The 15,528-nt window shown below is 49.5% G+C and overlaps 2 protein-coding genes across 14 annotated transcripts in view; one reads left to right on the forward strand and one right to left on the reverse strand.

Moving 5' to 3' along the window:
- The window catches only part of NOL4L (nucleolar protein 4 like), a 125,064-nt gene extending 117,959 nt beyond the window's left edge, over nt 1-7,105 (forward strand). For 9 of the 10 annotated variants that reach the window (XM_037497047.1, XM_037497056.1, XM_037497073.2 and 6 more), the window contains one exon: nt 2,543-7,105. In XM_037497047.1, the coding sequence (XP_037352944.1) occupies nt 2,543-2,763 (221 nt within the window). In that variant the 3' untranslated portion in view covers nt 2,764-7,105. The remainder of the gene's footprint in view (nt 1-2,542) is intronic. The other variant, XM_054697120.1, reaches the window with a different exon arrangement.
- Nucleotides 4,634-15,528, reverse strand: part of ASXL1 (ASXL transcriptional regulator 1) — a 78,980-nt gene continuing 68,085 nt past the window's right edge. For all 4 annotated transcript variants that reach the window (XM_037497022.2, XM_054697097.1, XM_037497029.2 and 1 more), the window contains one exon: nt 4,634-15,206. In XM_037497022.2, the coding sequence (XP_037352919.1) occupies nt 12,291-15,206 (2,916 nt within the window). In that variant the 3' untranslated portion in view covers nt 4,634-12,290. The remainder of the gene's footprint in view (nt 15,207-15,528) is intronic.

A 15,528-nucleotide genomic window follows, 5' to 3' on the forward strand; every position in this document is an offset into this window, starting at 1 on the left:
AGAGCTTAGGATAAAGGACAATGGTTGTGTGGCTGCAGGGGCCCCCGGCCCCACTGCCTTCCCAGCAGGTGCCCTTTAAATGATTGGTCAGATGGCACTTTGGATGGACAGCCCTATTATTGTTCCGGCTCCTCACTTTGCTCATTACATTGTCATCTGGAGATGCAAATCAAATCAGCTTAGATAGAACTTGGGCTGTGCCGGTATTCCTGGGGTGCTGCTCAACTTATGCCCGTTTCTCTCCCTCCAGCAACCACCCAAGTGTCTGCCTGTAATAGAGCCTATGGGAAGAAGTCCCCAGAGCAGACTGGCTGTAGGAAAAAGGGACATTCTTCTGTCCAGGCTGGAGCTACAGCAGAGGCGAGGACAACTCTTGAGCATAGGCGTGAACAGGATGACTTAGGGGTAGAGGAAGGAAAGAGGAACCCCAGGGCCCTCTAACTATGGCAGGTAGCTCTAGCCTTCCTCTGCTGTCCCCAGGCATGGTCTGCAGGGGACCAGATCTCCTGCTGCCTTCTCTGTCCAGCCCTAGTTGCACCCCTGCAGGAGCCAGCATCGGATCCTGCTCCCAGCCTGTCCCAGTAGCCCATTTGGCCACCTACATGGGCGTCAGTCACCTGCTTGGCTGCTGTTCTCAGCAAGTCACAGTCCCTTCCATCAAGTGGCAGCTCTTCTCGCCTGTGTTTTGTTTTAACATACTTGACTCTTAAGTCCAAGGGCCCTCTTCAGCGAGCCAGTTCCTAGGACCTCCTTGACATCCATGTTCTCTGGCCAGAGAGGAAATAACTCCATGTGACAAAGTGTCCCATCTTAGACTCCAACTTCCTTCCCCATTTGGGGCTGCACCAGCTTCCTTTTAGCAGCAGCCATTTCCATAATTTCTTCCAACATGTTATTTCTGGTCTAGATGTTTCCAATGATAAGAACTTACTCATCTCTATGGCAGCATGAAACCTGCCACTGTAAATGCAACAGTGAGTGAGAAGGGCTTTCAGAAGCTGTGGTGTGGCGGGGAGACAGCTGGTAACCAAGAGCAGCAGCCTCACATACCAGCGTAAGAGCCTCTGCAGACTCGGGGTGAGGGCAGGGAGCGGGGAAACCAAGCAGGCTGAGTCAGAGCAGGCTTCCAAGGGAAGTTCCAGTTCCCACACCCCAGACCCTCACTTCTTAGCTGTTTTCTTTCCAAACACCTCTCAAGAATGCTTTTCAAATTTCTGTAGCTTCCCTGTCTCCTGGGAGCCCATTCAAAAGCCCTGAAGCCTGTCTGAAGCCCTTTCCCAGGGGGCCTCCCCCTCTTCCCCCCCAGGCTGCGAGGGTTTCAATCATGGCTCAGCCTCCCAAGTCTCCTCCTGTTGCAGACAGGGGAGCTGAGGCTTGGGGAAGTTAAAATAATTGCCTGTGGAGTTGCTCCAAAGCCAGCGGCCCACCCCATGGAGTTGCTTGGGAAAGGGGAAGAGGAAATGGGACCTGGTGAACACCCCCCCCCACACACACACACCCCCTAGTATGTTCCAGCAGATACCTGGCTCCTCTTCGCCACCATCCCAAAGCACAGGGGAGGTGATCTAGCCAGATACCACCTCTGGGTCCTGAGGTGACCCTTCCCACACTCCCGTGCCCCAGCGACTTAACCTTCTCCTCATTCAGGCACAAAGAACTTAAAAAAGACAGGGGTATTTGAGGTGTTGCAGCTTATCAGCTTAATACCCACCCCTTCCTCAAGCACGCACTGTAGGGGTATGGTCGGTCCATCCTCTACCTCTTTCCCACGCTAGGCAGGGCTAGTTCTATCCAGCTGGACAGAAGCCCCCTCCTTGTCCAAGCACACATACGGGTGTTTCTGTTTCTGGCCTGTGACTCCACTGTGGACTCCCAGGCTTTCTACTCACGCATTCTTCTTGGGACACGACGCCCCAAGATGCAGCAGTGTCTCGAACACCATCTTCCCTGTTGGGGACAGGGGGAGGGAACAGCACACACCTGCACCAACCCAGACACACTGACAGCTCTCCTCCCAGGGCTAGCCCCATGTTTCCTCCCAGGCCTGCCAGTTCTGCCCACCATGTTGGGGAGTCAGGGAAGTCCCTTTACCTCAAGGCTGCCGCCTCACCTGGAGACCGGAGCCAGGACTGTGCCTTTTTGGGGGGTGTACCATCAACCGGCCAGTTCTTAGAAAGCAGTAGAGGTGTGATCAGCACTGGGGAACAAAAGGTAAGCACCCCACTCTGCCCGACACCAAAACGTACGCCTTTGTCTCATGCCAGCCTATCCTAGATGCGCAGCTGCTGAGCACACCTCACATTTGCCATGTGATCTCAGGCATGCTTCTCCCACCTGTCACACGATGGTAGTCTCCTTCCTCGCAGGACCACTCTGAGGGTTCACAGAGCACCCCATGTCTTATCTGTTGGTATCAGGCCCCATTCCAGGCTCTAGGGATACAACCTTGGAGACAGAACCGGGCCTCAGGCAGGCCCCCGTGAAGAGTGTCACCTCCCAGAAGCCACTCCCTACCGTCCCTCATTCTCCCCCCTCTCCACAGGGCCCACAGACCTCAGCATGAAAGGTGGGGCCTCCACCACCTCCACAACGCCCACGCCCACACCCTCCAGCAACAGCACCAGCAGGACCATGCCCACCGCCCAGCTCAGCCCCACGGAGATCAGCGCTGTGCGGCAGCTCATCGCCGGTTACCGAGAGTCCGCCGCCTTCCTGCTGCGCTCTGCAGACGAACTGGAAAACCTCATTTTACAGCAGAACTGACCCCAGCGGCACCTGGAGTGCACTGCCCTAGGGGAAGGAGGTTGTTCTGCCCTGGACCTGGCTTCCTGCCTCACCAGTTGGTACATTTTGATTTTTGAAAGAGGTGGGATCCAAAAGAGCTGTTTCTAGCCACACTCCAAGCACCTGAGACTTTGGGCACAAGGACACTTTTTTTTTGGAATCTCACCACACGGGTGCTCTGACCTGCTTGGAAGAGGCCAGTGGAGCAGCTTTGGAAGGGCTGGGACTCCCCTGACAAGTGCTGGGGCCGCAGCTCTATTTAGAATCATCTTCGTGGACCCTGATGTTAGAATCCCACCCCCAGATAATTACCTTTCAAGTCTTAGGTGAGCAGAATTGCATATTTATTGAGAAAAACAAAGTGGACCCTTTCTTCCTCTCCCCTTAGTAATTTATTTTTCTGAAAATGGATTCTTTTGTGTTTGTACAGATTGCCAGTCTGTGTCTGTCTGATCAGAAGGATATATATCCCTGTGACCTAACATTCCATATCACTACACTGGCGAGGGCGGGGTGGGGTGGGGCGGGTGCCGGGCTGGCTGTCCCTCTTGATTGCTCAGCACCGCCAAGTAGGAGGACCTCACCCACACCCACTGCAAAGCAAAAACAAACTGCTCCCCCCACTCCACATAAGCCCCAGTCACACGGTCACCTGTATTCTACCTCACACTCCAGCATGGGCTTTTTCCAGGATGTGCCCTGAGCCTGTTCTGAATGGCAGTCTCCCCAACTCCCTCAACACGATGTGTCTGCCTGGGAGGTAAGTCCAGATAGGTGACCAGGAGCTGGAGCCTAGGGAGGGCCCGTCCCTTATAAGCAGCAGCTTGCAGTCCCCTGACCCCAGACCTCTCTCGGCTGCTGGGAGACCGCAACCAATCTGCAGGACCCTGCCCCCAGGGAGCCAGGTCCAAACACTTCTGTGCACAGCCCCAGTGCCCACAGACACCTGCAGGGAAGGACCCGTGTCTTCAGGGTAAGCCCCTGGCTGTTAGGCAGCCACCAAACAGGAAAGAAAGCTTTGAGACCTGGGAAGACTGCAGCTCTCGACCCCTGCCCCCGTGGTTAGAGTAAAGGGACCATCAACAGTAGTGGAGAAGCCACTTGGGTTCTACTAGGATAGCCTTCCTCTGGGAGGACCAGTCCCAGAAGAAACCCATAATCCCTGGAGTGTGAAAACAGGCAAAAAGAAAAAGCCGGCCTGGTTTCCTTCCTCCCTGATAGGCACTTCCTCTTGCTCAGTGCAATACCTTACCAGTGCTGCTAAAACCAGGGATTCGCCCAGACCTCAGAAGGCCCACAGGGCCTCTCCGAGCAACACTCCGTAGCCATGGCAGCAGCTGTCTGCTGCCCGCCCCTGCCCAGAGCTGGCAGAAGCCCTCTGTTGCCTTTCCTCCCTCAGAGCAAAGAGGCCCCAGGGGAGCCAGGGCCAAGTGGACCCTAGGACAGCCACAGAGCCACTTGATCCCAGAGCAGGCACCCCTTCCCAAACCAGCTTTTCTGCAGCCAACTGCCTCCTGGCACTGGCAGACCCTCAGGAGGAGTGGGGAAAGGGCTCTAATGTGGATGCCCCCAACCCTGCCTCAGACCCATGACTGAGCTGTGGGCCCCAGATCCAGAACCTGCAAGGTAGGATGTCCCACCCCATGCTTAAGTTTCAGCCACAGGAGGTTGGGGGTGGTCTTATTTCTCAAGTGGCCTCCAACATCCCACCCAGCCACACCACCTCTGCCTTCCATCCCGGGCCTCTGTCAGGACCAGGACACCCAAGACTTGCCCTTAACACAGCACAAAGTCCAGTGCCCAAGGCCCCTTCCACACCCCCGCCATCAACACGTCCAGCCCCCACCTGCTCAGTACCACCCCCGGATGTTTGAACTTTGTGTAAATATTTATTTTTGTGTGTGAACAATACTACAAAGTAATCAGTAGATCCTTTGCAAAATGTTACCCCAGGCAATTTGTGAAAATCTTAAATGTTAAAAACTGGCAGAGACAATCGCCGCCTTAGAATTCTTGACAACAATTGCTTAATATGTCATCTCTCCTCCCGGAGACAGGACCCAGCCCAGGCACAAACGGTTCTAATTTCTTAACAGACAGGAGTGAGAAAGACTGGGGGAAGGAGCTTTCATCACCAACCCACACGAGGGATTTCTAGATCTAAAGATCAGTATAAGCTACAGTTTGAAGTCATGTTATTCCAAGTTCAAGCTGTCCTGACCGACCACCTTCAGCCTGCCTTAGTACTGCAGCGAGAGTGTAGGTTTAAATTTTAAAGAGAAAGGAAAGGAATGCCAGTGGTAAAAGTCCATGGGGGCTCCCAGTGGCCCATCCAGGACAGATTCTGCCGTGTTGACCCCACCTCTTGGTGGGCTCCTTCCCAGTGAAGCTACACATGAAGCCCTGGTAATGGCAGAATCAGGAGCAAGTTACTATGTGGAAACAGGTTTCAATTAGCTAGTTCAGTCAGGGAACTTGTTCTGTTTTGCTTTTGTTTTAAAAGATGCAGCTTCAACCCTTCCCTCTCCTGACTTGGAGAGCACCAAAGAGCTGGTTCTGCTGAACCCAGCTCATTGCCGTCCCGCCTTCACCCCAGGGACTGCCTTCTCCCAAAGGGAGCTTCCAAAGCCCTGATCCACAGCCATTTAAAATTCACATGGAGGGCCTCAGGGCACACAATTATTTGGGATCCTAAGGTAAAAGACCACAGTAGAATACACCAATTCCAGGGTCTTTGCAGAGGGCTAATCCCACCAGAAGGAACGACTCACAGAAATGGGAATTTGGTTTTAGTGGTGGATCTAATAGACCAGTAATAGTGTAACCCATCTGAAATTCATTTTACTGTCACCACTAGTAGAAAGGGGCAGTTTATACCCAAGAACAGTGTTGAGGGGGAGGGGAACAGGTAGGGGATTAGGAAGGTTTTAGAGGACTTCAACAGGTGGAAACCAGCCACCCCTAGTCCCAAGGGCCACTCATGACTTCAGGGGCGGTTACAGGATTAACTACCAGTCCATTTTCAAAATGCTGCTTTGAACTCAGAGGGTTGATACTTTTAATTTGTAATTTTTTGTAAAACTTTTTACAAGATAGTAAAGTATTTCACCAGAATACCAGTTTCAATCCGTCCATGGTCTGATTTTTATATAATTTAGTGGTGCTTTAGAAACTTTGTTTTTGTTGTTTCTGAGCTAAATAGCTCGATCCTTTTTCGCCTGTATCTACCTAAGACCAATGTGAACCTTTGTATTTTTGCTCCTAATTTTGGACTCAGTGAAAGTGTACTGTTTACATGTACAGATGCCCCAGTCCCTGTGTGTTCTGCAAGACTCTCTCTTGAGGAGGAAGGTGCACCTCACTAAGCTCATCTGCTTAGCAAAGCCACAAAACAAAACCTCTCTTTTTACCTATGATTCCACCTAAAAACAAAACAAAACTTACACCACATAGAATTCAGATTTGCTGAAAAACTTTTATACGCTCAGAAAAATCTCTGTGCAGCAGATGACTGAGAATAGACTATTGGCCGCTGGGTGGGTAACTGCATGGACACACAAGACATGAAATGAAAGCAGGACTTTGCTGCAGAGTTGTGGGATGGGTCTAATTCTCCCAGCAGCCTGGGAATGGAAGGTCAAAGTGATTTATGTTATCTTCCGGGTCAAGCCACCTAGGATTTAGGAACCCAAGAGGTTGTCCATCCCCTGGCATAACAATATTTTAAAAGAGCATCAGTTCCCCATCTGAGATGAGATTTTAAGACTTTTCAGTGCAGATGGTACAAACATTTTTCAGGGTTCCCTTGAGGCAGCTCATTCATGAGGCATCACCTCTGGGGAGGGGCTGGAGGGTCCAGACAGCATATGGCACTTAAGGCAAACAGTGGATGGCACCAACTTTTAAAGGTGACTATTAATCAATGGCTTCACCTCTAAATTATATTTTTACAGATATGCACCTATGCAACTTAACGTGGCTCTTCTAAGCAGGTGAGGACTTCCTCCTCAATGCTCTATAAAAATTATTTGTGTTCTATATAGTGAGTTTTTCCAGTAAATGTGGCTTAATATTTTAATTCTTAGAATGTGTCTTCTCTATGTGATGCAACTAAATTCTGTTTTGTTTGTGGAATGACTAGCACAGGCCAACTCCCTCTCCCCTCACTTAACAAAAGACCAATGAGCTGTTAATCGAGCTGTTATCTCCATGGTATTACTTGCTAAATGCACTGATTTCATAAGTATGTGGAATCCTTTTTCTTTTGAATCTGTATATCATATATAAGACTGAATCTACTTAATAAACACTGAATAACAAACCGAATGTGTGTTTTCTTCCCCCACTGTGTCCTCTCCTCACCTGCCCTGCCAGCTAGTTCTCGTCCTTCCAAATCTAGTTTGGCACTAAAATACCTAAAAAGCAGATGTCACCTTTTCTTGGCCTCTGAGCCATCACCTAGAAGGTCCTTCCCTTCACTCCTAGGCTGTCAGAAAGGAAACACACTGGAGGTGCTCTTCTTCCCACTTACAGGGAATGGGCACATCCCCTTTCCTAGAAGCAGCCAGTCACCGAGCAAGGTCTTAGTTTAAACTTACTCCCGGCAAAGAGCATCCCTTCTACCCCAAAGTTCAGCTTCTACTGACAAATAGTTTCTCAGCTTGGAAAGTGAGGAAACACCATCACTTTTCCGAACCTTCATCCATTCGACCCAAAACCTCGAAGGAAACAAATGCTTTTCCCAAAATGATGTTTGTGCCTGGGCTTTCCACCCCTTCTACTTACATGACTTGTGTATTAACGTCCTGGAAATTTTGCAGGAATATGGCTGGGCAAACCTGATTATCATGAACTTAGAAACAATTCTGTATTAGTTAAAAGCATAAATTTAGCTATTAAAATTGCCTTGTGTGTATACACAGACATACTATACAGCACTTGTTTTTAAAACATTTTTGTAATGGGCATAATTTGTTAAATTAAAATTCAGTCAAATAAATAGAATGGATAGGAGAAGGGCTAATAGTTTGAAGCCATGGCACCGAGTGAGTACCTGCTGGCTTCCTTACCGACAGTAGCAGTACAGCCAGAGCAGGAGCTGGAACCTCAGTGCCTCATCTTTCCTTGCTCTACAGAGACCAAAGACAGCACATCCTCAGTAATCCATGAAAATTCCTGCCCTATTGAAGCTCCCACTGATAAGAAGCACCAACTGACCATTAAAATCCCTCAACCTGAGAACACATTCAGAACCCTGACCCATCTCATGCAGACTACACCAGTCAGCTGGAAAAGCACTTACCTCCAGATGAGGTGCTGCAGCTCTCGGAGCACTGGGATCCAAAGTCACTCAAGGACAGGGCAGTGCTGCTTGATCCTGTCTGGTTTCTTTAAACGGGGCACCAGATAACTGGTGTTAATGGTGTACAGGACAATAGCAAACAGAAATGCCCCCAGGCAACAGTGAATTAAAACTTAACCAATGTCAAATCTGATAACCTCTTTTAATTGTGTAATTGCACTTTTAACAGTAATTTAAAATGTGTTAGGGAAGCATAGTTGTTAAGGAGCACTAAAGATCCCTTGCGTCCTCTCTCTGATCTTTTGTATAAACTAAGATTTTATCAGGATTACCATCAATCAGGGGCTCTTAAATAATGGGCCCCAGTTGCCTAATGAGCTCGTGAACCCTGTGAAATAGCATGCACAACTGTATGTATTCCTGGGGGAAGAGCTTGACCAGCTCTCAAATGAGCCAGTCCTCAGAAAGGTAAGGAACCACCAAATTGACAATTCCTTTTGTTACTCACTATTTTCCTTACATAGCTTTTGTCTCTATCTTTTAATGGTTAGAGATGTTCATTTTTGGGCCTTCAAATTGACGCTCAAGAGACAAAAGGAAGCAGGTATCTGATTTCAAGTATGAACCTCCAACATCACAAGACCCACTCTTCACCACTACAAGTCACCCACACAAGGGCAACACAGGCCGTGTCACCTACTCTCAGAGCGCAGGGCGGGCAAATCTTTGGCTCCCTAAGGCCCCTGATGAGTTTGAGGCACTCTACTATAAACACACATACCCACACACCCCTCTTTTAAGCAGGGTCTGACTTCAAAAAGAGACATAAAATAAACTGACACCACGTCCAGCCAGTAAGATAGCTTTTTCATATTCCAAACCATTTCCTCAATCTTTGTACCACAAGTAAAATAATCCTCTCTTGCCAAGCACTCAGTCTCTAAACTCAGAACGTGTACTGAATGGCTGTAGTAGTTCAAACGGCAGATGGCCAACTAGAGCCCACACTACCTCTTTAGCACAGCACTTGTAGCAGCCCCATGGCTCCCCTCTGGGGTGAGGGTCAAGCAAAACAGGAGCTTGTACAGATTGCTACTGTAAGGTCACATGGCCAGCCACTACTTTGTAATGGAGACGCTATAATTCCCATTGAGGAAGAAGCTGGCAGAGAAGCCAAGGAACTTACCCCAATCACAGACCTTGGGAGGTAACAAAGTCTAACCCGCCCCCACACCATTCTACCTTCCTGCTGAGATTCGATAGGCAATGTCAGGTCCCAACCCTGCAGATGAAGCAGGCACTGTGTGACACAAAGTCACACACACACACCACCAAAGTAGTTGCCCAGTCACCACACAGCCACCTGACTCTAACTTCTCCAACTGCCCTTCTGTCTAACAGAACCACCACCAAACACCAGCTCCAACTGCCCTTATAGAGCTTTTGCCTCTATCTTTTGGTGGTTAGAGATGTTCATTTCGGGCCTCAAATTGACGCACAAGAGACAAGAGGAAGCAAGGGGCACCATCAGCATCTGGTTTCAAGTATGAATCTCCAACACCACAAAGCCCACTCTTCACCACTGAAAGTCACCCACAAGAGGGCAACACAGACTGTGCTTCCACCAAAGGTATTCCACCATACAGTATACCTTCTCCAATTCACAAGAAACAAATTAAAGGATACGTATTTTAGTTTTCGCTTCCATCTTTTTTCCCCTGTGCTTTCAGCTTATTTATAAACTGAGTTTCTGATATGCCCAAATCATTATGAAGTACTCCATTTAAGTCTGAGGACTTTTAACTGGGAACCTCTTACAGCCTGTCATCCACTCAGGCTCACTTGACTAGTCTGACTTCCTCTTATGCCAGCACCTCCTTCACTGCTGCCTGCTATTGCTCAGAGAGATTCTTGCATTTATGGCTTTTCAAGGTCATAACTGGTCACCCGCCCCACAGATGAGCAGCCATTAGGAAATCTCTTCAGCAATCTCAGTCTTGATGAGGCAGTTGGGGTAAGTAGCTATGGAGGGATGTGAGTTCATGGCTTTGACACACAAGGCAAAAACACCCCATCAGTTTCATTAGATTTCTGCTGCTAGTGCACACAGTGAAAGTTGGCCAAGTTTTGCAGATCCAAATACCAGTGAAACTGACGAGTCATCTGTAGAACTAAGTTCACAAGAGTCACATTTGTTCCAGAGCCAAGGTGATGTCAGCTGGGGTTTGCTCCTTCAATGCAGCTTCTACTCTCCAACCTGGCCTTCCTTCCCATCCCATCAGGGTGGCCACAGAAGATGACCGAGACCACAAATGCAGGTTGTACAGGTTTATTTTTCCAATACCACAAGAGACATACAAGAGCAGTGCTTTCCCTGGGCAGCCCCATGGACCAGACCAGTTTCAAACTACCCTAGAGTGGCCCCAAAGGTCACAGCAGAAGAAGAGGATCAGACACACTTAGGCCTCTGTTCCCTATCTTTGGTAAACAGACTCTGGAAGTTGACAACTTGGACTTTGCCAATACTGCAGTTAAATCACCACCACATCATTGCCAACTTTTCACTCATGCTTCAGATGACAAAAATGCCACAGTGGATGAAATGGGGGTGGGGGAGAAACCCTTCAGATGAAATGAGGCTTGCTGAGGCCATACCAAATTTATACTCCATACAGAAGCACTCACACAGGGAGACCTGGGTTAAACAGGGAGGACTCTCAACTCTGCCGCAAGTCAAGGTACAAGAAATAAGGCAGGGCAGGAAGAGGGAAGACAACTATGGAGACATCTACTTGTTTCTTTCCCGACTTGTCAAAACTAAGTCAAAAGGAGTCCTGTGGCACCAGGAAAGTGTGGTCCCAGGTACTGCTGACAGATGGTGACCCTAGAGCCAGTTCTGGAAGGCCTGCTTGGGGCTGCCCAGGGCACTCACCCATAAATCCAGGAGCACTTAACACTGGTGGTGGTTTGTCCCAAATGGCAGCAAGCAGCCAGTGAAGGTTGGAGAAGAGGTGAGGAGCAAGATGCATTTGCTCAGTAGCTTACAGGAGTGACTGTGGCTCGGCAGGCTGTGGCGGGGTATGTGGGCCAACCTGGTAAAACACCAGTCAATCACGCCCCTCTCATATTAGGCAGCACAGCACGCAGTGGCTCTGGCACAGGTAGAGAGAAGTCAATTACACCACTTGAATGCAATGACGCTGAAGACGTAAAATAAGGGAGAGATGGTCATGTTCTCTGTATAATACATCCATTTACAGAATTGGCCAGCACTGTGTACAACATATAAATACATGATAAAACATTAGAGGTGCATAGAGCATACTTACAGAAGCCAAAAAGTTCACTTTATACATCCAAGGATAAAGAGTTAAAAATATAAAAATAAGAAACACACACTGCTTTGAAATGTAAAATGACTGTCACATACACAGGTGCGTGGAGATGCCCATTCCCAGAGTCCAAAGTGACGGGGAGGGTGTCAAGCAGAGGAATTCACCCGCCAAATGCCTGGGCATCTGATTTAGAAGGTCTACAGATGGCATTTCAAGAGTAAAGACAGGCCTATGCCCAACCCTATTGTCCAAGCAGGGCTACTCAAGGTTCCAAAAGCTCCTGTGGGCCAGTGGATAAAGTTCCAGATCTGCTTCAGCAACAGAACCAAAGGTCAACAGGCAAATGACTGACTGTGACCCTTAAGTCAGCAGGTACTTGAGCCCCCTGGTGGGCACTGCTGGGAGTTAACTGGAACCCTTTGCTGGCTTCTTACCAACCATCAACTCCCCAGACTGGGTAGAAGGAAAGATGGTAGAGAGGGGGCAGTGGAAGACTGACATTTCTACTCAGTTCAGGTAGGTGAATTCCCTTGGTGGAGGACACAACCTTCTTGCCTCAGCTTCAAGTCCCTCTAGGGGTCAGGCTGGCTCCCCACGACGCACCAGGCTGTCTGCATTGGGAGCTCAGGCTGGTTAGTCAGCTGTGGGCAGCCCAACAAGTTGCCCTGCAGGAAACCCCTCCAGTTAGACCAGAAGGGTTAGTTAAATGATGGAGGAGCTTTAGCACTACAGATTTTAGGGAGAGGCAAGAATGCTCTTGCCTGGAGAGACAGTCTATTATATCAATGATATTCTGTATGCAGATTTAAGATCAATCATTATCAAAATACACACACTAAATATACAGCTTTTCCCATGGCCATAATTTATTATCTCACCACAAGGCACAATACACAGAGTTTTGAGGGCCCAATACAGTCATCATGACAGAATGCACCACAGCCCTGGCACATGATCATGGCTTTCAGGCTGCACGCACACTGGAGTGAGATGCTTTCCAGCCTGCTGCTGTCGGTGAGCATCTGCAAAGACAGTGATGCACTATGGCTCGCACCAAAGTGTGCTTTGTGGCTCAGCTGCACCACACTCCCAGCAAGGCCTTTGGGAAAGGTGAGGGAGCTGGAAGGATAATTAAAGCTGGTGGAACTTAACTGGAATTTGGAAAGCTTCCCATAAAATGCCTGTTTGATGTTGAGTTGGGAAGGGATGGAGGAAGGCTCAAGAGGCTGACTGAGTCCTTTCCCAGGTTCTCGGGGTAATTTCCAGAAGGGCAGGTCAAGGACAAAGGGCATTCCCTGCAAGTGATCCACCAGCTCCCGAGTACTAGGCCCCGCAGCGTTTCTGTTCTCTGCATTCGCCTTGAGAGGGCCCCCCACAAAAGTCTTCTGACTCTTGATGCTGTTAACAGAGGCAGGCGGTGGCTTTGGAGCCCAATCCTCCCTGGGAGTCTGTACCCCACCAGATACAGGGTTTTTGCTTGGCTCCAACTTCCTACTAGGAAAGCCAGGAGGAGTATCAGCAGGTTGTGGCGCTGGTGCCACAGGCCTGGGACACTGAAGGGCTGCAGTCACATTCCTAGAGCCAAAGAGTTTCTTCCCTTGGCCTCCAGCACTGTTCTGATCACTCAGGGCCCGGACTGTCTGATCAGGACCCATGGAGATCACATTTGGAGATGAGAAACAAGGGGCTCTCGAGGTAGTGAGATTTCCTGGACTCTTGCCTGGGACAGTAATGGGATTACTGCACTGGGATAGGTCATGGCCTTCCTTTTGATCTTCAGAACTGAAGAGAGAGAACTGCTCTTTGGAATCCCCTTGGAGTTTCCCAGAGGCAGCCATTGGATTTGTCACTGGATAGAGGGAGTCTAAACTTGGGGCTGTCTTGAAATTCTTTTGGGGCGCACCAGAAGTTGGGGTGGCCTCTAGTCTGGCAAGATTACTGCTTGCTTCATGGCTCTCGATTAGAAGTGGTTCCTTCGAAGATGTTAGAGTACTAGGGTTGCTTTTGCCAAACTTGCACCGGTTTTCTCCAGGATCTTGTAAAGATCCCATTCCATGGGATCCACCCTGGCTCGGCTCTTCCATGAGTGGGAGGTGTGCAGATTCAGGTTTGCTGTTGAGGGCTGGAGGAAGAATCTTCTCTAGAGGCAGGCTGCCCTGTAGCAACTGCATCACTAGTGGGTTAGTCACCTCCACTGAGGACCCGGATCTGCCCAGTGGCATGGGGCTTGGCTGGTACTCAGTACTGGCCAGAAGCAGGGAGTCTGGGATCCGTTGAGGGGTTGCACATACTCGAGACACCCAGCTCTGAGGAGCAGCTATTTCATCTGTCCTTGAAATCAGACTTGGGTCACTGTTCACCTTGGACAGTGAGGCAGATAGGTTACAGTCATGTTTCTCCTCCTTGTCTGCCACCAAAGATTCCTTTGTCACTGTGGCTTCACTAGGATCGGCCTCACTGCTGTCTTCAGAGAGGTGGCCTTCAAAGTCAGAAGCTGTGTCTGTGGACTCACTGTGAGGACTCAATGCTTCACAGTCTCCATTGATTTTCAGCCTCTCAACTTCCACCTGTTTGCAGTTGTTGCCAGAACTGTCAGCATATCCTCCAGCCAGCACTGTCCAGAGTGAAGGAAAGCTACTGGGGGGCTCTAGACCCTCTTCAGCTATCAACCCCCCAGGCAATGCAGAAGTGAGGGGAGGAGCTTCTTTCGGCTCTTTGCTGACCTGGGGCTCAACAGATGGGACATTTTCTTCAGAGTTCAGTTCAGGCTGTCCCACTGTCTTGTCATTCGATGGGCCAGGCATCCAAGCAGCAGCACCAGCAAAGACAAGAGCCTTAGTTTTCAAGTTTTCTTGTCTAGTAGCACTTTCCCTTATGGGTGGGCATGAGTCACCAAGACCTAATTCGTCATCAAATTGTCTGTCCTGCAGGCAACCAGCAAATGACGATTCAGGAGTGAAAATGGGGGTCACATTCACAGGCTCCTTCATGGTGGGACAGTCACCATCTATAGTCTGGCCAGTTCCCTCTTCTAATACAACATCCCCCACCAGAGACTGAATAGCTCTGTTCTCTGTGGGTACAGTGGGTCCTTGTTCTTTATCATTTTCCCAGGAAGTGGTACCAGACCCACATTCAGTTCTAACATCTTGATGCAATGGAGGCTGCTCAATTAATCTCTCAGGTGCTGGGGTTGTGGAGGACAGGGAATCTGGGATCCTTTGAGGGCATAGCTGATCCCCAGTTGGAGCAACGGGGAGTTGGGAGGCATCATCCAGTCTGCTTGTGAGGACGTCTGAAACCCTTCGTACAGGACTGCTCTCTCCCTTTTTGAGAGACATGAGGTCCTCTCTCTTGGCTCTGGACACATCAGTTATGGCCTGGGCTTGCTCCCCATTTAGAGGACAAGGCGGCAGTAGTTGTGTTCGCTGTAGATCTGACGCACATTCTCCAGGGGTGCTCGGGGATCCCCTGGGCTTAGGGTGGTCACAGGCCTCACCACCATTACTACTGCCGCCGCCTCTGCCACCTCCCTCATCGGTGGCCCCGCCGCCACCTCCACCCGGGCCACCCCCCCCTCCGATGGCAGTGGTGGCCGCCTCTCGATGGCAGTGGTGGCCTCTCGTCCCTCTGACCTGCAGAGCACGGGCTTTAATGTCTGCGAGGGTCCTGGCACCAGTCCAGCCCCGGCAGGAGGACTCCGTGATGGGGATGATGCGGGGGCATATCTGGTAAGTGGACTGACCTTTAACCACCCAGGGTGGTTTGATACGTGAAAGTTGAATCTGCAAGATAAGAATTGGAAAACCATTTTAATGAACTATGTGCTCTGGCCTAGGATTTATAAAGCTAAATTGGAATTCTAACAGCTTAGGGGTCATGGCTTAGAGAAGCAATAATTTTCCTTACAATTGAAATAATCCTGAGAAAACAGCTACATACAACACCGCACCAATTCTGAGCAGAGTATGCTCAAGGGCTGTTACATGCCACACTTCTAAATTTAATTTCTGGCGGGACCATGTGAGTCACTCACTACACTAATAAAAGACTGAGAAACCCCAAAGGATTCCCAATCCTAGCGATAATTTCAACAGAGTAAAAAGT

This window comes from Talpa occidentalis, unplaced genomic scaffold, assembly GCF_014898055.3.
Source record: "Talpa occidentalis isolate TD23 unplaced genomic scaffold, MPIMG_talOcc4v2.1 talOcc4.10, whole genome shotgun sequence".
Lineage (NCBI taxonomy): Eukaryota > Metazoa > Chordata > Mammalia > Eulipotyphla > Talpidae > Talpa > Talpa occidentalis.